The 21,657-nt window shown below is 40.0% G+C and overlaps 2 protein-coding genes across 2 annotated transcripts in view; both read right to left on the minus strand.

Annotated features, from left to right (window-relative positions):
• Positions 1-20,060, minus strand: part of LOC146663149 (somatostatin receptor type 2-like) — a 41,768-nt gene extending 21,708 nt beyond the window's left edge. The window contains exon 1 of the mRNA XM_085415739.1: positions 19,811-20,060. The gene's annotated coding sequence lies outside the window, so the exon portion shown is untranslated. The remainder of the gene's footprint in view (positions 1-19,810) is intronic.
• LOC146663150 (somatostatin receptor type 2) lies at positions 15,449-19,266 on the minus strand. The gene has a single exon (XM_085415741.1). It carries the CDS (start codon positions 18,739-18,741, stop codon positions 17,728-17,730), a length of 1,014 nt encoding a protein of 337 aa, XP_085271867.1. The 5' UTR covers positions 18,742-19,266; the 3' UTR covers positions 15,449-17,727.
• Positions 20,061-21,657: the final 1,597 nt, after the last annotated feature.

Raw genomic sequence — 21,657 nt, forward strand, 5'->3', positions numbered from 1 at the left:
GTTAACTTTGGTTTGGAGGGGGTGCCCAGACTATCAGAAATCCTAGCTGGAAATTGTAATTAAGGGGACATTCCAGATAAAAATTCCAACTGGGAACTCAGAAGCTTGCATCTTAACCTGGAACACATTATAATTATAGCATCTGTTTTAAAAGGCTGTCAAACTGTCACATGTGAACAGTCTGTTGCATGACTCTTTATGTCATGTAACGGCTGTGTGGCAGATGGAGTGTGGAGCCAGATGGAGGACTCGGGAGGCAGGAATGAAGTTAGAAACTCAGCTTTGTTGCCAGTAACTCAGCAGCAGCAGATCAATCTGGAAACACAGAAACAGGAAGCAGGGAGACGCATGAACATGAGGGAGGATGTGACAACTAATCACAAATCTAATCACATAAGATAACACAAGGGAAGTAGACCTAAATACAAGACCCGGTGAATAACGATCACCAAAATAAAACAGGAAGAGAGGCATGACTGAAAGGCGAGACAAGATTAACTTGGCACAACTGAACTTGGAAAGAAGAAAGACAAAGGGACAAATGCAGAGACAAGAGTAGAGGAACTGAACAGAATACATAGTCTAAGGAGCTTGGAAAGAAAAGCGTCTTGACTTCTTTGAGTTGCTTGAAGACGTTTCACCTCTCATTCGAGAAGCTTCTTCAGTTCCAGGGTCAAATGGTGGAGAGTCTCAAATTTAAGTCCTAGGGGACTTTCTCCCAATAGGGTCATGAACCCCCTGTTGATCCTCTACCTAATCACATGAGCCAAGGTGTGAAAATGGGTGTAGGTCACAATCAGCCAAGGTTTCGAGTAGGGGTCGGTTTTTATAATCGATTCATCGATTAAAATCGATTCTGGCTTGGATAACGTAAAATCGATTCATTAAAATCCTGAATCGATTTTTTTAATATAAATTTATTTTGCCCGAAATGCCAGAATCTCTGGTGACATCTCACAAAATTTCAAGAACCACCAAACAGTTAAGACAGTAAATGAGAGCAGGTACACGGATTCTGCACAGACTTAAACACACAGCGCGACCCGCGGATCAGAATCAGTGAGATGTCGCCTTTCTCACGGTCGGGGCTGAAAGCCGACAGCTCGCTGATTCTGATCTGTCGGCGGGTCCGCGCTTTGTGTTCACGCCCTTTATGAGCCGATTCTAAAGCTGTTAGTTTGATCTCTCTCCAAACAATATTGACCGAACCAGCAGCAGAAGAAGATCCAAACGCTTCACATAAACATCGTCATGAATTCACTCTGACTTTTACTGTTTTGCTTCCACCGCGATGCACAGCTCTCTCTCTCTCTCTCTCTCTGTACTTCAAGAACAGTTTCCCTTTCTTCATTATTCGCTTGCTTGTTACACAAATGGTAAATGGTAAATGGCCTGTATTTATATAGCGCTTTTCTAGTCCCTAAGGACCCCAAAGCGCTTTACATATCCAGTCATCCACCCATTCACGCACACATTCACACACTGGTGATGGTAAGCTACATTGTAGCCACAGCCACCCTGGGGCGCACTGACAAGTCTACTGTTGTTTACAGCGCTGTCAGCCGCTGTTTTTTTCCCTTTTACATTCTTCCGAAAAGAAAACCTCATTTCTGCTGTTCAATACTGAATAAATTTAAACTTTTTAAAATTATTCAAAATGCAAAACGCTTAACCGTGTCTCTAATAAAACCGCTGTAACTTCAGAGGTAATGTTCATATGTTGATTAATGGTTTTCTTTCGTTTTTGATGTACTGCAGAATATTTTTATAAAATCCCAGGCCAGGAAAATCACCTTCATGTTTTTCTGTGTTTTATCTTCAGCTACTTTGACACAAAAGCATCTGCTGTGACGCTCACACCTTTGATAAAGTCTTGCGAGTGTCAGCTTCCTTTTTATTGATACAAAAATATGTAAATGTACTGATCTGAATTATAATATTTCTGACTGTCAAAATTTCCCAGATTTAAATCGAATCGAATCGAATTAAATCGAATTAAATCGAATCGTGGATCGAATCGATTCGGGACCTTGTGAATCGGAATTGAATCGATTCTAGAAATCAGTGACGATACCCAGCCCTAGTTTCGAGTGATCCCGCTGTGAAACCTATAGCCCCACCCTATCATGTGATTTCCTGAGGTCAAATGGTCCAGGATGTGAGTGGGAATTAAGGCGTCTGAGAAGGGATCTCAAAACTGTATTAAAGATTGCAGACAGTTGGTGTGGTAAGCCGCCGCCTCTGTTCAAAGATGGCCGTTCACAGTGGACATAGATGGCTTGGTGATGAGAACCTTCACAGACAACAGAATACATAATCAAGATACAGAGACCCAATTTAAACACAACCTAATAAGTTAGACTTGAAGGCAAAATAGAAACAGAGACTGGTGTGAGGTATATTAAATACCATCAATAAAAACAGAAACATTATAGTTGATGATTCATAAAGGAAGCCCAAATACACAGACATTTAAAACCCTCGGTCTAAGACCTAAGTCCCTGCTAGTTCTGGGCTACCTGTCGCTGGAGATTTTGTAAAAACATTAGCAATACCCAGAAAGTTGATTTTGTTCATCTGGACGTTGTGTTTTCAATGGAGAATTTTCACCCATCCAAGTGATTTCTCTAACTGGCTGCAGGTTCTTTACAGTGTGCGCTGTTGTAACTCACTCGTCTTATTCATAAATTGTATAAAACCAGGGCAGTGGGCCAGTAAAGGTTCTTTTCATCTGCACTCAACTCACTGATAGGTGCAGTCTTTTTGTAGTATTGCCGGTATCAGTCTCTTGTTTCATTTTTATTTTGTTTCTGGCTAACTGAAGCTCCAAAGTTGGCGTTGTAATGATTTACACAATTCTCACTGGCGCTTGTGCCGACTAAACCCACTTAGTGCGAGGCAGGTATTCCTTGTAGAGTAGTAATGAAAGTGCCGACCATTCTCCCTATGACAGCATTCACCTCAAAATGATTTCTGAAGCTGTAAAATTGTTTTTTTTTCTTCCCTGATTCCATCTCAGCTGGGGAGTCGTTCAGTTTGGCATTGGTGCATGCACTGAAAATAATTTCACCTTTGTGGATTTAGGGAGTAATTACTGAACAGTTTTAATGCATTTTACATCTTTTCATCTTGAAGATGTGAAAGTGTAATGACTTGAGTGTCTTAATGGATTTAAATGGATGTTTGTCATTTTATGTTTTTTAACCCAGTGTTATTTATTTATCTGCAAGTTAATGCACACAGAAGAAAACAAAGTATAGCCAGCATGTAGAATTAAGCATCGACTTTGGAACAGCTGGGACTCCGTTGGACGTTCTAAGGTTTGTATGGGGCCAGCATTTGCACTATGTAGCTCGGGGCTATATCCACAGAAGTGATCATTAAAATCTTAAAATCAATTCTGAAACATACCGGGAGCCATTGGAGAGAAGCTAGTATTGGGGCTATGTGATGCTCTATGTTGAAACCAGCGAGAAGCCCAGATGCTACATTCTGAGCTAAAGACGTTAGAGTCATTTTCCATTTATGCCCAAAAGCTGGAAGCCAGATCTCAAGAAAATAAAAGCATAAATGATTTTTTCTAGGTTAGGGTGAGACAGCATTGATTTAACTCTGCAGATGTGACTTATTTAAAGGAAAGAAGAATGGAAAACATTTTCTGTGCGTGTCCTGCAAAAATTAGAGCCAAATCAAACTCCTATATTTTCAGCAACAGGCTTTAAATTAAGAGACAAGAGACTCATAATAATCTAAAGAACTGTGATGCATTTTAAGTGCTTGGAAGAAGTGCAAAGAAAAAGGCTCGGTCTGATAGATAGATACAGTGATAGTTATTTTAGCAGGTATTTCATCTATGAGTATATTGTACAGTCTGACTAACGTTGGGATGAAGGACCTGCGATAGTGCAGTAACAGTCAGGGCTCCCACTGTCTCATGCAGGGGGTCCATAATGGACATCAGCCTTTTTTCACCCACGTCCTCTATAGAGCCCAGAGGAATGCACCAGACAAAGCTGGCTCTCTTCACCAGACTATTAAGAAATTTCCTGTCCCTCTCCATGCTGCCACCTCCACTGCAGACAATGGCATAAAAGATTGCAGAAGCCATCACAGTGTCATAAAAGCTCCCCAGTAATGTCCTGAACACCCCAAAAGACCTCAGCCTGCCCAGCAGATGGAGCCGACTTTAGCCCAAAGATGTCATTGGTTACCATGGGGCGTTTCTGTGCCGCATAAACTTCTGAAAATGGACTAAAGTCTCTTGAAGATGCACATGAGAGTTCACAGTGAAACTAGGAAAAATGGAAGTCTGAAATCAACCTGGAATCATTTTCAGTGGGCTTTTTTTACTTTAACAGACTGAACTAAAGCACATTTGAATCTTTTAGGATATTAGCGGAGAGTGGAAAGGCTTCTCAGGTATCTTTTCACATCTGATAGATGCACTTGATTTCTCAGCTGTCTTAAGTCATAAATCTCATGAGTAAGACACAAGTTTTGATTAAAATGTGTGAGCAGGAGGGGTCATAGATCCCTTATACACATGTCACAGATTGTAATATTTGGTAATAAATGGAGTTTAGTTTAAAAGTTACATTTAGTTGAAAGACTCTCAATAAAGTATTTGTTCACGCAAGAGATTTTCTTTAAGGTGAAGAATGTGAACCCCAAACACAAAACTATACAAACTGAATATCAAAAACAGCTACTGTCCATATACCAGTTATCCGATATTAAAAATTAAGTGAAATTCCACTTCCACTTCACTTCCAAAAAAAAAAAAAAAAAAAAAAAAAATTAAGTGAAATTAAGCTGATGACATTTGTGCCGGTCAGGCAGTATTCCTTTATGACTGCAGATGACCTTTTTCAGTGGAGTCCATGCTGTGGTATGTGTCATTCTCAGGATGACGCCAGCAGCGTGACAGTGACTTTGATTCGGCCCCCATGCCCCAGAGTGCTTTTCAATGGGAGAGAAGAGCAAATATCTGCTTGAACCGAGTGACATTATCAAGGCCAACATGAGATGTTAACAGTATGTCTTTATGTTCAATTCTCAGAGAAGTTTGACAATGCAGTGGAATTAGGGTCAAGGTCAGCACTGCTTGTAATATATAACAATGTTATAATAAAGAACGACGAGACACACGAAGATTTAGAATCACATAAAAAATTCATCGAAAAAATTCAAGTATTCTGAGAACTATGTTTCGCCTAAATTAAACTTATCTCTGTTTAAAAGTTGAGCTTGGACATTAATCAGCAGATGCTTTAGAAAAATATTTCAAAGGAAAATACATTTTAGCCGGATAAAGAGAGCCCAGGGAGGACAATAGAAAAATACACTGAAAATAGATATAAATTTATTGGGCTGGCGTAGGATTTTGGAAGTTGGAACAAGTTTTGGAAATGAGGTATAAAATAGGTGAAACCTCATAATGGAAAGAAACAGCTGAGGTTCAACGTACCCTGTTTGACCCAGAAGTCCACCAGACACTGCTGACCTCAAAAGACAAGGAAATCATTGACAGCCTATTGATCACGTGAATGGTACCCGCAGAGAGAGCAGAAAGGTCAGGCTTTGTTCAGTTTGAAATACTACCTCTGAGTGCACAGTTACAGATACAAAGAAAAGTAAGAGCAAATGATTTCGACAAAACAATTTTCCGCATCTTCAAAAAAATTCCCCTGCGGGAACAACTTAACCTTCGGTGGTGGTGGAGTCCTGTCATGTAACAATTGACAAACAACCCTCCAAATAGTCTGGCTGAGAGCTATTTTTCTTTGGTGAACATACGAGTCTTTGTCCTGCTATGCTGCATTTATGCCGCTGCAATTTCAAGTTAATGAAGCTGCCAAGCTGGACTGAGTTAACAGAGAGGGGCAGGTAGGAGTTTTGGTCTCTGTCAAATCCAACTAAAGATTAAAAGATCTTGTTATTTATTTATTTATTTTTTAAATAAAATTGAGAATCAAACCTTAAAACCATTAAATTAGATGTTATAAGTAAGCATTAAGAAAATAGGTGGGTAACCATGAACTGTAAATAAAAGATGGACATTGGCAACATGCGTACCATTTTGAAGCCTTGAGTTTGGCATAAAGCAGAATTCCGTTGTAGGCATTATTTCAGTGTTTGGCACTGAGCATGCCTGACATTTACGGGTATTTTTGCTGATGTAATTATCATTACAGCAACCTGTAAGCTAGCAACGCCAAGCTAAGCAGTTATCATGACTGAGCTACCTTCTTCTTCATTTTGATCTCAAATGACAAGCTGTATGACGTGGATGTGCAGATCCTGATTACTGGCTGTTGTTACCTTGGATTTTGGAGCTCAGAGTGACCATATATGAAGAAGATGGTGGTGTAAAATAGCTAATGTAAGCTATCTCTCTTAGCAAGGTTCATTTATTATATGGGCGCATTGCACAGATACCTAACAAATAGTGTTTAGACGTGAAAAAAAAATAACACCAGTGTTTTCCATAATATAAAATTACAAGAGAGGAGTTTAAAAAAAATCTTCCATGATTGTTATCAGAAGAGAAATTAAATTGAGAAACTGAAAGTGTTTTTCTAGTACCTTATAAACATGTAGTAACTCTAACATGAAAGCCTTTAGGGACTCATTGGCTTCTGAAACCAGCCTCAAGTGGCCATTTTTAGAACTGAGGAGGTTTTTGGCATTTTCACACTGACTTCACCTTGAGTTTTGTTAACTTGTAGTTGAATTAATTGGAATTATTACTCTGGTTGCCTATCAATCCTGTTTATCGGTTTTTGCGCATGCGCTACAATCAGCTGATTTTAGTTGCCGAAGCAGGGCATTTTACAGTGTGGATATGGGCATTACTTTTAATTTTATTGCATAAAAAGACAAGAGCACAATAGTAAAATGCAAACTGCATCCAGGACAGAAACAATTGTATTATGCTGCTAAGACAATTTCACCTCTTTGCAAGCACCTGCACAGACAGCAAGCTAATGCTAAGCTAGCCAAAGCCCAGAGTTACGCTAAATCTGAGTGAATGTTGAACCCAGCCCAGGACTGTGGCCAAGAGAGCCTTCATTTGTGAGCAGTGTTGAAGCCATCTGCTGCTGAACTTTATCAGGTAACAAACACATAAGCAGTCAGGCTGCAGCCTTCGTTTCTACAGAAGAATCACTGCTGCAGTGACTTTGAAGTGTCTTTGCGCTGGTTTTCATCTTTGACTTGTGCTTTTGGCTTTGTGTTCATACATTAATACTAAGAGGAAGATCATATGTGTGTCTTCATCAGGATAGGGATTTGTGTTGGCGTGTGAGATTGTAGCCTCGGGTTTATATTGTTATATTGTAATGGTAATTATGAGACAGTGTGTGTCAGGTCATTTTACACAGTACGGTGAAAACAATGTTATGTGGCATATAATGAATTCTTTTCTCCCTGGAGTAATTAAGTAACATACTGCATTACTTTTAATAAATTAGCTTTTTGTAATTTGAATAAAATATTACTTTTTTGAGTAATGACCCAACACTGATTACAACAAAGAGGAAATACATCCTACATGTGCACAAATTTGACCACACAACATGCAGTTAATTTGCACAAATGTACTGTCTTTGATATGCTGCTTAATGATGGTGGTAACTGTCAAAGCAGAGCGTGTGAGACCCCAATGAGAATCGATAAGGGAATTGATAAGAAATTCAATCGATGAGTAATATTACTAATGGAATCTGAATCGCTAAATTCTTAATGTATCCTGTCACATTTTTTTGCAACATTAATCTTTAAACCATCTCAAAAATGTCCCTCTGTCTGTATATTTTTATTCGGATCATGAACTTTCAGCAAGACAATCTGATTAAATACCAACCTTTACCACTGGGAGCTTTAAAGCCAACACTTGCTTTTAGGATATAAAACACTTGTCTCGATGAGAAGGGTTCCCTGTGACAAATACAAGATGAGAGTTCTTATCAGTGATGCTTTCGCTTTCTCATAAGAATGAAGTAATAGGTGAAAAACTATATACTCAGTCAGACAATTAGCACTAGGACTTTCTTGGATGAATACCAGTAATTCTTGGCTGTCTGACAGATTTTCTCTCAGGTACACATAAGCAATAAAGATGTCAAGTGACATTATGTAATCATGAATATATTGCCTCCAATGAGCCCTCAATAACACTTGCGCAAAGCACTCTCTGAGCCAAAACACTATAAACACCTCTGCAGTTATGTAATGTCTAGTACTACAGCATAAAGTAAAACAACTCCCTGAACTGTTAGTGAAACTCTTGTCCCTAACTTTGATTTCTGGCAATTTATCACAAATAAAACCTGTCATCAGGTATCTTTTAAATATACTATTGTATTTTTATGTAATTGCAGACAGTGGTTTATTTTAAAGGTGGGGTAAAGACAGACGAATGTTTGTTTAATTTCTTCCAGTTTTGGCTGGTAAAGAGCAAACCATTTAACCTGAAAACATGTAACAACGGTATCATTCACCAACAGCCAACATGCAGTCATTGTAAAAAGAAGGTAAACCTTCTGCCTGGTCGTTAGCAGGTCTTAAAATGAAATGTTGGTACTTATTTAACAAAAAGTTCAGGTGTGTGTTAATACAATGCCAATCAGGAAAGACATCAGCAATGCCCACAGAGAAGCCATTATTGCTGCTTAGAGTTATGAAATCTTTTCCAAGCAATCTGAGGTCCATCATTATGCAGCAAGAAAGATCATTCACAAGTACACATTCAAGGGAGTTCCCAGTCTTCCCAGAAGTGGATGTCTAAGGTCAGAATGTGCAATCCTCAGAGAAAGTGCAAAAAAAACCAAGATCAACATTTCAGCTACAGGCCTCAGTTTGCATCTTAAATGTTAAAGTTACTACAGTGCATTTAGAAAAAGACTGAACAAGTATGGCTTGCTTGCAGATGTTGCCAGGATAGAGATTCTTGCCTCGAAAAGCAACATGGCAACACAGCTTCAGTTCATAAAATTGTATCTGTATCTGGTCTTATGAGATCTCTGACTGTAATGCACAGTGCCACATTTGGCAAAAACCAAACACGGCACATCAGCACCTCATTCAATCAGTGATGATTCGGGCTTGTTTTGCAGCCACGAGAAGTGGGCACATTGTAGTCATTGAGTCGACCACGAACTGATCTGTATTCCGAAATACTCTAGAATCAAATGTAAGTTCATCTATCCGACACGCCGAAATTGGGTCATGCAATAGGAGAATGATTCGAAGCACACCAGCAAACCAATCACCTTGAAAAGAATCAAGGTGTTGCAATGGCCCAGTCAAAGTCCAGACCTTGGTGGGACCTGAAGTGGTAAATGGACTGGTTCTGATATAGCATTTTCTAGTCAACTTGAGCACTCAAAGCACTTTACACAGAATGTGTCATTCACCGAATCACTTTTTTTTACAACAATTTTGCACTTTGATCAACACCTCACGATCAACTTGAGGTAAAGTGGACGACCCAGGGATCAAACCATCAACCTTCTGATAAAAACACGTCCTAGTCTACCTCCACAGCCACAGCCATCCCACGTCAGCTAAAGAGTTAATGCACACAAACTTCAATGAACTGAAGCATAAAGTAGAGTGAACGAAATTCTTTATATTATGCCCAGATAGATAAAAAAATTTCAGCTGGATACATTATTTCTAATAATGATTACAGAAGGTAGAGTAAACGAGGCTAACCACAGCTGCTTTTTATTTTACCTTTATCAACATTTCACTTGATTTAAGAAAAAAAATATCTTATTAGTTGTGCTGCATCAACCGCCTAGAACATCATAGTGGTGCCTTAGCTTACTGGGAAGAGATAGTAACTTACTATATTTATCATATCTGGACATCCTTATACCTTATCACTGTGGGAGTCGGAGCATGATGGGATCCCCAGCACCTAAAAACAGCTCACTGATAAGGCTCATTTCTTCCTATGCACTGCCCTTTGCATGAGGCTGGGAGTCCTTCCAGTGGGAATTCAGATTATGTTGTTTCCCTCCTGACAAGCACAGGAGCCTAATTGAGATGGATGGTTCTAGATACAGAATAGCGTGGAAAACATGTTTTTTAGATTACTGAAACAGAAAACAAAAACATTCAGGGAGGGGATGGAGAGCGGAGTACGTGCTTTCACGTAGATGCCACACACATTGTAAAATAAAAAACAGAGCCTCATTATTCTTTGAGTCTTTGTGCTGCATTTGAAGGAAAAAAAAAAGCTGATTAGTTATTTTGCGAGTGTTTTACGCCAGAAAAATAATTTTAAGCCCAGGCTTTTACCTACTTTATACAGTCTCGTAGAAACGTGTTAAATCATTTGCTTGGTTGACGGTAAAATTCACTATGGAAATGTCTACAGTGGACTTGTTTTTGCTTTAAGAGATGAAAAACAAAAGTCAGGAGTAAATTGCAGCGAGCCTTTTTCTTTCAGTTACTACAACCCGTACACTCAAGCAAAATGTCTGTATTGTTTGTAGCCTTGCCTATACATGACAGGGCACTAATATATGTGTATTCTTTTAGGTGTACACACAGCACTGAATCTCTGTGACCTTGGACTGCTGCGAGCTTGAATCCATTTCTTGAGACAAGCCTCATTCATTGAAATCCATTCATTTGAATTATTATTCATATACAACTCAAGTTGAGGGACAAAACTGGCCTAGAGGGGAGATATGTGTGTGGCGAGTCCTGCTTATGGGTCTCTCTAGAGACACGCTTCATTTTCAGGGTATATTCAACAATATTTTTTATGTATAAAAAAATAACCTTGGATCCTTTATATGATCTACGCTCATTCTGCCATGACCTTACACACCTGAAAAAATAACACTTTTCTTTTTGTCAGAATTAAAGGAGGCGCCTGTTCAGTATTCCCATTTAAACTTTAAATTCTATCCTCATTATGTGAGGATCTTATCCTTTTTTCTTGTTGTTTTGTATCACAGTCGCACATATTTTCCCATGTAGGTCTTCACCTTTAACACTCACAACCTTAACATTCATCCAAGACCGTGCAATGTTCTCAATCTGGTTCAAATGCATTAAAAATGTTAACTGTGAAACTAGAGACGTCAGGATAATTTACGCATTTGTAAAAAGTGTTTTTGTAGCAGGAAATTGTTAAAGCACTTTTTACGTAAATCCCATTTTTGTGCTTTCCAAGAACACGGGAATGTCATAATTCTTGGCAATATCTGTTCGCTGTCTGTTCCACGAAATACTCAAACCCTGGATCAGCAGTGTCTTGTTAACATGCAAATTCTGGACAATTGTCAGTCCTGTTGCACAATCTGAATGGAATAAGAAAAAAAAAGCAAGAGGAGATTTAAAGAGATAAATCCATTGTTGAGAAATGAGATGAGGTATCAACAGGAAACGGGGGAGGTGGCCGAGGATAAAGAATAACGAGGAGGCGGCAATCAAGACAAAGACATAGGAAAGTGATGAGTAAATGCCTGACAGAAATGTAAATTGCCTGATGGAACCTCTCATCGTGTCATGGAAAAATGCACACACACACACACACACACACACACACACACACACACACACACACACACACACACACACACACACACACACACACACACACACACACACACACACACATATATTTAGTATCTCTCAGGGGTCCCATCAATATTCTTTATTGAGAAACTGCTCTGGCAGTTTGCATCTGGTCTTAATTACACTTACAGGGTGATGGCTGGATCAGGCAGAGTGAAGAGAGCCAGTGAAAATAACTGCGGTCTGCCACTGTCTTAATCAGGACCAACACGCACACGCCGAACATGCACAAACACACACCAAACACCGCAGACCTATTAATTAGCGTGACCTTTGGTTGTGGTGAACGATGCATTGTAAATCTTGTTTCCTTCAGCACATTCAGTTTGAATGATAGGCCGATTGAACTTTTCATTACATTTTGTCTGACCAATAAAAGCGTCCGGTCCTTTGGTTTGGGTCCATTGTTTTTGTTCTTCTTGCTTTTCACCATGAATGGTAAATATGAAAGTTTCAGGTTTAGTCTTGCAGAAAAACAGGAGTCTGTCTTTGTCCATAATTTGAAGCTCCCTGATTAACACTTTAATTCTGGCTTGTTTTCTGTGTCAGCTGCCATTGTATAGGCTGCTGTGGGCCAGGCTGTTACTGGCTGTGAGCGAGTGCTTGGTTTCATATTCAAGATTTAGCATGTTAATTAGTCATATTTTAGAGTTCCAACATAACGGATGGATGTGTTGGTTTCCCCATATACATCTTCTGTTATAGTCCAGATTCCCCTCTGTTCTTTAGCAGGCTGTTTACACTGAGTCTGCATTATTCATGGCCAACTGCTCCAACTGGCTGGAAGAATGCCACCGGGTTCACTGCCAGCCAATCAGACTACTACCTGGTAAATTTCCTTATGTCGTATCTTTACTTGGTGTAAGGGCAGCACCTGGAGATGTCAGCTTGTATATATGAACCAGACTCTGACTTGACTGGGAAGGCTACCTTCTGTTGCACTCCTGAGACTGAAGCAGGATGTTTGAGAACCGGAGGGTCATGAGTGCAGTCAAATAGTCACGTTTGGGCAGGGATGCTCCAAAGTAAGTGAACTGACCCAGAAGGATCTCTATGGAAACCAGTATAAGAGCTGTTTGAATTCTGTAAATACCAAGGAAAGGTGCATCAAGTGCTTCCTTTATCATCTTTACCTTTACGATTGGATACAGAAAAACAATGCGGTCCAGTAATTCATAGCAACACACTATCCAACTATCATTTTAAACAATTAACATAACAGAAGCTGTTCCCATATAAAATATTGATAATTGCTAAAAAAGTTTTTTTAGACGGCGTCATGGTTCTGGGTCTAGGACCCAGGTTTCACATTTTGAGTCTTACAGTGAACACCAGTGAGTACTGGTTATTATTGTGTGTTCCAAGGTAAGGCAGTGATTTTCAAATTTAACATAATCTTAATAAACAAACAAACAAATTATTATTAACAACAACAACAATAATAATGTTAATAATAATTCTCAAAATCCATGTCACAAAGTGCTTCCTTTTTTTCACCATCTGCAGCAAATTTAGTGATTTTCTCTGCAATTTGGAGCCATGACAGCTTTCACAATAACAGGTTGACCAGAGGGAGATATTTCTGGCACAGCTGAACTTTATAAGAATATAAAAAATGAGAATAAAATAAAAAGATAGCATATCATGCTGTGTTGTTAGAGAGGAAACCATTTTCAGGTTGCTTTTTTTGTCTTTCTTAACCAACGTTTGGCGAAGTCACAAAAAGATGAAGCTTTGCCTAAAAGTTGCTTTGCTACTGCAGCAAAACATACTGTATATTGTGTATATATATATATATATAAGGCTGGGATTATATTCCCATTACAGGTGCAAGGAGACTGTGGGCACAGTTATTCACATCATAGTACTTTGTTATCTGGTCGTAGGAAGCAGGTTAAATGGAAACCTCTGGAAAATTGTGGGTGAGCTTAAAAGTCTTCCTGGTGAGCACAAACTGGAGGATACACAGATACCCACATGGAGCCTTGCCTATACTGCAGGATGATGAAATGTACTCACTGACGTAGAAAACTTAATGCTGGCATAAGGAGGTTTTTGTAACATTTTTAGGAAACAATCACAAAATGACCCAGTGGAAAAGGAAGCAGACATTAAAAAGATCAGGAAAAAGAACGAGGGAAATAAAAACCCAAGAGCCACATGGAGAAGAGTGGAACAAAGATGGTGACATAGGCGGTGCAGAAACAGGAAATTCATTCAGAGACACAAAGGAAAAGAAACAATGTTTGTGTGATTAGAAGCTTTTGTGAAATTATTTGAGTAATATCAAAGCTTGCTGTGTTTTTACTTCGGTTTTGGCAAGTTAAAATATATTATTAGTTTCTTAGCGCTAAATTAGCCTGAGTGTTCATACAGTTTATGGAAGCAGCTTGTTAGCCAAACTTGCCAGCTCCAGTTCATGACTTAGCATTCCACCTTCTAGAGTAATGCAGAAAAGCTATAATGCTCTTTTATATGACCATTATTTTAATTATTATTATTCCATAAGCAGTGTTTTTTAACTGCCTTATTGTCATCTTATGTATAAAAGTTTATATTTTGATTTATTGAGAGACAGGATTGAATTCCTATCAAAAAAGTTCATCTTACATTAGATGAAGTGCCAGCATCTAGTGGTTACTTGAAAGAACTGTAACTCAGTCTACATGGTCAGCTGTGTGACTGTTTGTGTTACAGAAATGTGTAGTGCAAACTTTTCCCCTTCATGAACTCCACCACCCCAACCCACTCCTGCCTTGGTGTTCAGTGACTCATATAACCGATCTCTCAGTGACCTCCTCAGGGCCAACCTGCAGCTACTTTCCCATCCAGCAACCCTAAAGGATACAATCCACAAGAAACAGATGTCTCGTTTATTTAGAACTTTTTCTATATTTAACAATGTTGACAGACAAAATTGACAGGAGAAAAATATTCTTTATTTATTGACCTATTTATTGACTATGCTAGAAATCATGTTAGCACATCTGAATATTTTATTTAGACAACAAAACATCCATTTCAGAACAAAAAAGCCATCAGCTGTTTATAGTATTGCATTAAAACATTCTCTCTCTCTCTCTCTCTCTCTCTCTCTCTCTATATATATATATATATATATATATATATATATATATATATATATATATATATATATATATATATATACACACATACATTTACGGTAGCCATGCCACCAAACTAATTGAGGACTGTTTTATGCCTTTAGGCCAACTCTGACACACCACTGCTGGTCAAGTCTTTCTTTGCCTTCAGCATTTCAAACATTTTGGCAGAGGTTCATTAGTTCTTAAAACTAAGCCGGCAGATACAAGTGGGTCTCAACAAGCAGGCCTGACATTTACAGGATGCCCTTCGAGGGACGGTTTCGGAGCAGACGGTCAAGTCAAGACGCTCAGTTTGCTTCACCTTAGAGGAGATGGATGAGGCAGAGATGGTGTTTTCGGAAGTGTTTGGAAAAAGATTAATGCTGCTTTTAAAATCAAACCTCGGCGGGGTTTGAAAAATGGTTACATTAACTGGTAAGATGATCGTTACAGAAAAATGTAACAAAACTTGGCGGTGATTATTTTCTTGGCACATAAATATAGTTAAGATACAGAGACTGAAATAAGCTTAGAATCAAGAAAGTTTCAGGCTAATTTTTTTTATTCATATAATTTATTCATTTATAAAACATCAGAAACAGAATGTGTGATTTTCGTGTGGTGTGACTGACATATTAATCTCATTCATACATACTGTATCATTGATGATTTTAAAATGTCTCTTTCTTTATATGTGCAAAAATGCTGCTTCTATGAATGAAGTGGTTGGCTCCTTCTGTGTATCTTCCACAATTTGTGTTTTCATGTTTTCTGGTTAAAGTTGAAGTAGAAGAGGGGGGGGGAAAGCACTGTGAGCAAGAGGCGTTATTGTTGTTAACACGTGTTTTTGTTAACTCATAAAATGCATTTCACTAAGTATTCTTGGGATTGCCCAGCGGGAGTGCTTATGGAAAGATGTAGGGAGACAGTTAGCAGCTGGACGGCTTGAAATCTCCTCAGCCTTTCGTGAGCTGATTTGAATCTTTCTGCGGTGTGTTGGTGGCCGCTCTAATCTAACCGCTCTGATGACACGGCCGTGCTGGATTCCTGCACTCGAGTGCCGGGGTAACACATGTAAGCAATGTCTCAGTGTGTCACAGCTGGTGGAGGTTAATGTTAAGAATAGCTGTCAAAAAAATGAACGTTTAAAGACGCATGAAGTTTAAAAGCGGTCAAAGTGAAAGAGAGGTAAAGGGAGGGGGTGTGTGGTTAATCAAAGAATTACTGAGTGAAAGAAGCAATCAGGAAATATCACTGGTGTTCAAAGAAAATCCCCTGTTTTCATGTGTATGCATTTGCAGGATTGATTGGGATTGATAGATTATGCTGGTTTAAAAAATCCTGTTTTTGGATTACATCATAATTCAGACTGAGATGAAGAAACTCTGGAGGTTCCAGGTTTCCACCCAGGAGCGGGGTAAAGCATACATTTCCAGAATGACAAAACACAGAACAAACATTGGAAGTTTTCATATACCACACAGGCGTAATGTTGACTTTATGTAGTGATTTATGCATCTTTCACCTAGTTAAGGGTGTCTTTTTGTATGTCACCATTAAACAGAATAACATAGGTGCTTGCACACAAAAATGCAAGTGCGTGCTCGTGGCCAGCCGAGTAGAAATACATTCATCCGATGCCTTCCTGCATGCACAGCCACTGGGACATAATCCAGCTGTGGGAGATGTGGAGATGCTATTTGCTGAGTGTGTACGTGCGTGTATGAGTTGGTGCTGTCAAAAGCATGTGACCCGTGTTATTCTGTTTACACTCCACCTGTCCACACTTCATCCCTGTTGTGCTACATTTTATTAGCTCTGCTGAAAAGCGCTATAGCAGGATGTGCATTAGAGCATTTCGTCTGAATTTTCTGAGCTCTCGGCTGACAAATTATACAACAGGTCTGAGTCAGACAGACACGTGATATTTAAACCAAGAGAGTGGTATGGAAATCATCTACTCACATTTAGTGACAGTGTCTGGTGTTTTCTGTTTTATCTTTATGCTTTTTAAGAAGTGTTTAAGCCTGCATTTGATATAGTGGTGAATAGAATTAACCCTTTAAAGTCGCAGCTCAATGCACAGTCAGAAAGGCATCAAATCCACACACCCAAGGCTACAAGCTTGAGCATAAAATGTACATTTCAAGTGGAGAAGATTGAACAAAAAAATAAAAAAGGGAAATTTGCCAAGCTAGGCCATGTTTGTGAAAAGTGTAAACCCGGTGTATTTTTTGTAGCTGCAATTTACATAAATGCGTCAGATGTAGGCAGTCATAAAGCTCTTGTTTTCCAACAAAGTGATGCTATTATAAAGATACACTCTCTGCACGTGTCTGTGATTGCTCCAGTTCAAACTTGGCTGTCCAGAATGGGCAAAATGGGTTGTTACAGCACATCCAAATTTGTCACAGAAAACCAAAGACGAGAAAACTACAGTGAAACTTGTCCAGTTGTCCTTGTGACGACTAACTTTTGAGTTTTGGGCCATCAGCTTAATGGAATGTTGGAAGAATTTTAACAGTTTGGATGACTGGGTTAAAGCTGTTTCAGGGTTACAGTTGTTACAGTTAGAGATTAGTTCAGCCCAGGGTAGCTGCATTAATGCATTAATGTCAATGAATGCCCACTCAAAGAAAAGCGATTAACATATCTGTGTATGTATGTATGCCTATCCCCCCTACACACAGAGTGGAGCAGTCAGCAGTCCGTCTAGTGCAAACACTGGTAGCAGAGAACAACTTTTAGTCAAAATATGAGAATCGCTCATCCAAATGATCTGAAAGTCAGCACTTCACTTACTCGGGTTGTCAGCAGAAAGCCAGCCAAGTTTAACTCGGATTAGGCAAACAATTGTGGAAATAAACAAAGAATATAGTGGCTGCACATACAGTGATTTCCTAAGTCATTGTAGGTACCTGCAATGCATTATTGGAGTAACTAAAAAGAAAGAAGTCCAAAAGTACCGTGCAGTGCATCATAATAGGAAGGGAATTAAAATGCAGCCAGTATTCGTTTGGCTTTATGGGGTACTGGTGCCATCACACACAACTGTGTCATTTAGGTTCTGCTGGTCAGTGATGCACTGCATGCTGGAAGAAGACTTGGTGATGGGGCAGAGTAGGGTGCGGAAGTGCCTCCTGAAGGTGTCAGAGAGGCAGGCGTAGAGGATGGGGTTCGCGCAGCTCCATGAGTAGGAAAGCAGGACCACAAACTCGAAAGCCCTGTAGAAGGTCACGGCGTAGCTGTTTTGGTATGGAGAACAGAAGTTGAAGGTGTAAAACGGCAGCCAGCACAAACCAAACACAACCACCACCGCGACCACCATTTTGGTGACCTGTTGCTCCAGCTGCTGGCTCTCCAGGGTCACCGCTGAGGTTCGGAGTTTCTGACCCCACAAGGCGAGCAGCATTGCCACGTAGAAACCTGTCATAACTGTAAATGGTAAAGCGAAACCCAAAATAAAGGTGTAAGAGAGGACGCCAAGCCACCGGGCGTCGGAGCCGAGATCCGGCGTACAAAAGCCGTGATCGGTCGAGAAGTGAAGCGCCATCGGGAGGATGGTGAGGAGGGAGAACAGCCAGAGGAGGGATGAAACAATCTTGGCACAGCGTGGGGTCCTCCAACGGGCAAAGCGAAGTGGCTCCACCAGCGCCATGTAGCGGTCGATGCTCATCACCGTCAGGCAGAAGACGCTGGTGAACTGATTGATGCCGTCCAGCACCATGACAGCTTTGCACGCCACATCTCCAAAAATCCAGCGGTTCATGAAATTCTGACTCGCTATAAAGGGAAGACCAACCATGAATAGTCCATCGGCCAGCGCAAGGTTGAAAATGTACACTGTGGTTGAAGAGGACAGCTTGTCAAACTTTAAAATGGCGACGATAACGAGCGCGTTTCCAGCTAGCCCCATGACCCAAACCACCAGGTAGAGAAAGGCCATCGTGATGCCGAAACCATCTAGATTTCCCTCCCAGTAAAATTCCCGATCCACTAAGGACTGATTGTAGTCATATAAAAATGAGGCATTCATTGTGACTCCAAAGGCTGATCAGAAAAGGAACACAAGGGCACAAAAGTGACACTTCGAACAGTCACTGCGGAGGGTGGATGAAAATCTCAGCTTCTGTTTAAATTCCTCTGCACGCAGTTCAAGAGTCACCTCTTGACTCTCTGCTGTGGAGGTTCTCAGAGGGCGATGAGTAAACAACTCAACCGAAAGAGAAAAAAAAAATCAAACTTCCAGACTTGAGAAGTGCCAGGCTTCAGAAACTCATCAACTCCCCTCTTCCAGTTAGTCGTTACTTCCTTTTATCCTCTGGCACAAATAACTGCAAAAGTTTATTCCTTTGTGGTGGAGACGGCACGCGGCTCCCTCACATCACACACACACTAGCATGAAACAGTGGTGTGCAGCAGTGTGGAAACAAGCAGGACAGCAGCTCACACACTTGCCTGACCACTCTTTCTCCCTGGGAGCCCTTTTATATCTCTTCCACCCCTCACTGTGCTGGGAGTGTGCCACCTCCCCCCCCTTCCTCCCCTGGTTCATCACTCTCCAAAGATTATGATAAACTCCAGCTTGGCTCTGCCTCCCCCGGTTCCTCTGCTGTAATGCTGTTTCCAAGGTAAACCCATGCTCCCATCTGCTACAATACTTTTGTTTTAATAACTTTTTTTTCTGTCTTCACTCCCTCTTCATTTCTATTTACCTCACCAACCCCTCCCCCCTTCCACCATCTATTTTATCCACCTCTCTTTTCTGCCTGCACAGTTCAGCGGGGGAGGGGGGTCACACGAGCAAAACCTAAACAAGCAAAGATAATAACAACCAGCTCGTTGCCTGCGGCCATCCACCTCTGCAACCCAGACCGAGTAAATCTGCCGACAGGAAACAGAAATCAGGGCTTTTGTTTTTTGACATTTGACACGGGATGCTGCAACTTCTTTTTTCCCTTTCTTTATCCTATTTCTATGCTCCTCCAACCCTTTTTCAAACTACGTAGAAGTGGGAAAAAGGTGACAATGAAAAAAAAGTAAGAAAAGGTGGTGAAGAGAAAGAGGTAGGAGGACAAGGCAGAGGTCGGCAGAAGAGTACTGACCTTTGTTCTGTTGTGGTTCAGCCACGCATAGCTGAAATAACCCTTTGAAATTCCTTCAGCACGTTGCGCCACCTACCATCAACACCAGAACCGGATTTCAATCAAAACTAGACAAGGACACTTATCAGCTCATCTATCAGCTCATTCGTCAGATTTCCCCTGAGATTTCTCCGAGACGTACCGCCTGTCTGTCATTTAAACTGGTTCCAATTAACTGCAGAAAAAATGCTTTTGTTGTTTGAACTCATGATTAGGTTCTGGCTTAATGTCTCCCCAGAGACTGGCACTTCACAGAACAAAGCCTCCCTCTACGCCCCGACCAAAGCCTTCTGCCTTCTTAAAAAAACACCCCTTGTTTCAACGGTGCTAAATTTGGAGACGTTTGACAGGGTCGTATTTCACAAGCTGCGTTTCACTGACATGTTTAAGCGGACATGTTGACATTCCTCACTTTTTAAATGAAAGTGAGGAAAAGAAAAAAATGTTAAATTTAGTCATCTCAGTTTAGGATGAGAGCAGAAGAAAAACTGCTGAATGGAGACAGAAAATCATTGTAGGATTACTAATGAGAAGCAAAGCACCATCCATATGTGTGACTAATCAGACAGATTTACAAAATGAAGTGGAGGATTATAATTATTTATTAAGCAGTTTGTAGATTCAAATTTTTACCTTTTAATATAGGTGAGTAATAGCAAAAAAAGTGTTCACATAATCATAATAGGCCACAAGTGATTTAGCAAGTGTCTTATTTAGTAATTGAATAGTTATGATACTCACCCCACATTTACTCCCATTGAGGGACGTCACCTTAAACAATACTTCTAATGCCTTTCAATACTAAACTTAAGATTATTTTTTTTTAGTACCATAGGAATCATAAGCAGTGTATGTGCAGAGGTTGCAGTTCTGAACTTGATGACAACAGCATATCTCCTTACATTCTGAAGAAGAAGCATTTCTACAAGAACAGGAAAAACTACAAATGGCACACAAAACTACATGTGGAAGAAAGCAGCTAGTTCAGTCACTCATTGATTAGAATGGCAGAAAGTGTTGAATAAATACTTTACGTTGTTATCCTGAAATGAACATTCACATTTTTGAGACATTTTTCTGGCGTTGCTGATGTGAAACTAAAGTCAGAATTCTGAGATAAAAGAATTCCGAGAAAAACGTCAGAATTCTAACGCAAATATTTTGCCAGTGATATACTGATGATTAGCACATATTATCAGGATATAATGAGAAGTCTGTGAAGGTTCTGAGTCATCCAGGTCATCGTAGTCAAAGGAGCTTGCAAAGAAAAGCGTCTGGACTTCTGAAGAAGAAGCTTCTCGGATGAGAGGTGAAACTTCTTCAAGCAACTTGAAGAAGTCCAGACGCTTTTCTTTGCAAGCTCCTTTGATATAATGAGAAGATAACTTTAGATTTTCAGAAATTTAATAATGAAGGAAACTGTTACACAAATCTAACTGTATGAAAGTTACCAAACTCATTCATGTTTATCACATAAATCAGGACTATCTGTAGTGATCAGTCAGGCTGAAGAAGTCACTTGGATGAGTGATGAAATGCTTTTCCCAAGTCCAAATGAAAAGAATCAGCTTTCTGGGATCCATCGGGCAGTTTGCCAAAGTAAAAGGTGAAGGTTGAGTAGTCACGGGACTACCAGCAGCTGCAGGAGTTAGCATGTGTGAATAGTGAATATGTTGCGCTAATCTGGCAGACATCAAAACATTTTATGCAATCTATGAACAGCTTGACCTGCTGTTAGCACAAAAATACATCCTCTGTGGGCTTTGTATATCTTCAGCAAATCTGATGGTAGCTCTCAGTCAAATTGG

The sequence above is a fragment of the Rhamphochromis longiceps genome, linkage group LG8 (genome assembly GCF_057381845.1).
Source record: "Rhamphochromis longiceps isolate RC_006_pf linkage group LG8, R_longiceps_female_GT1.1, whole genome shotgun sequence".
NCBI classification, from domain to species: domain Eukaryota; kingdom Metazoa; phylum Chordata; class Actinopteri; order Cichliformes; family Cichlidae; genus Rhamphochromis; species Rhamphochromis longiceps.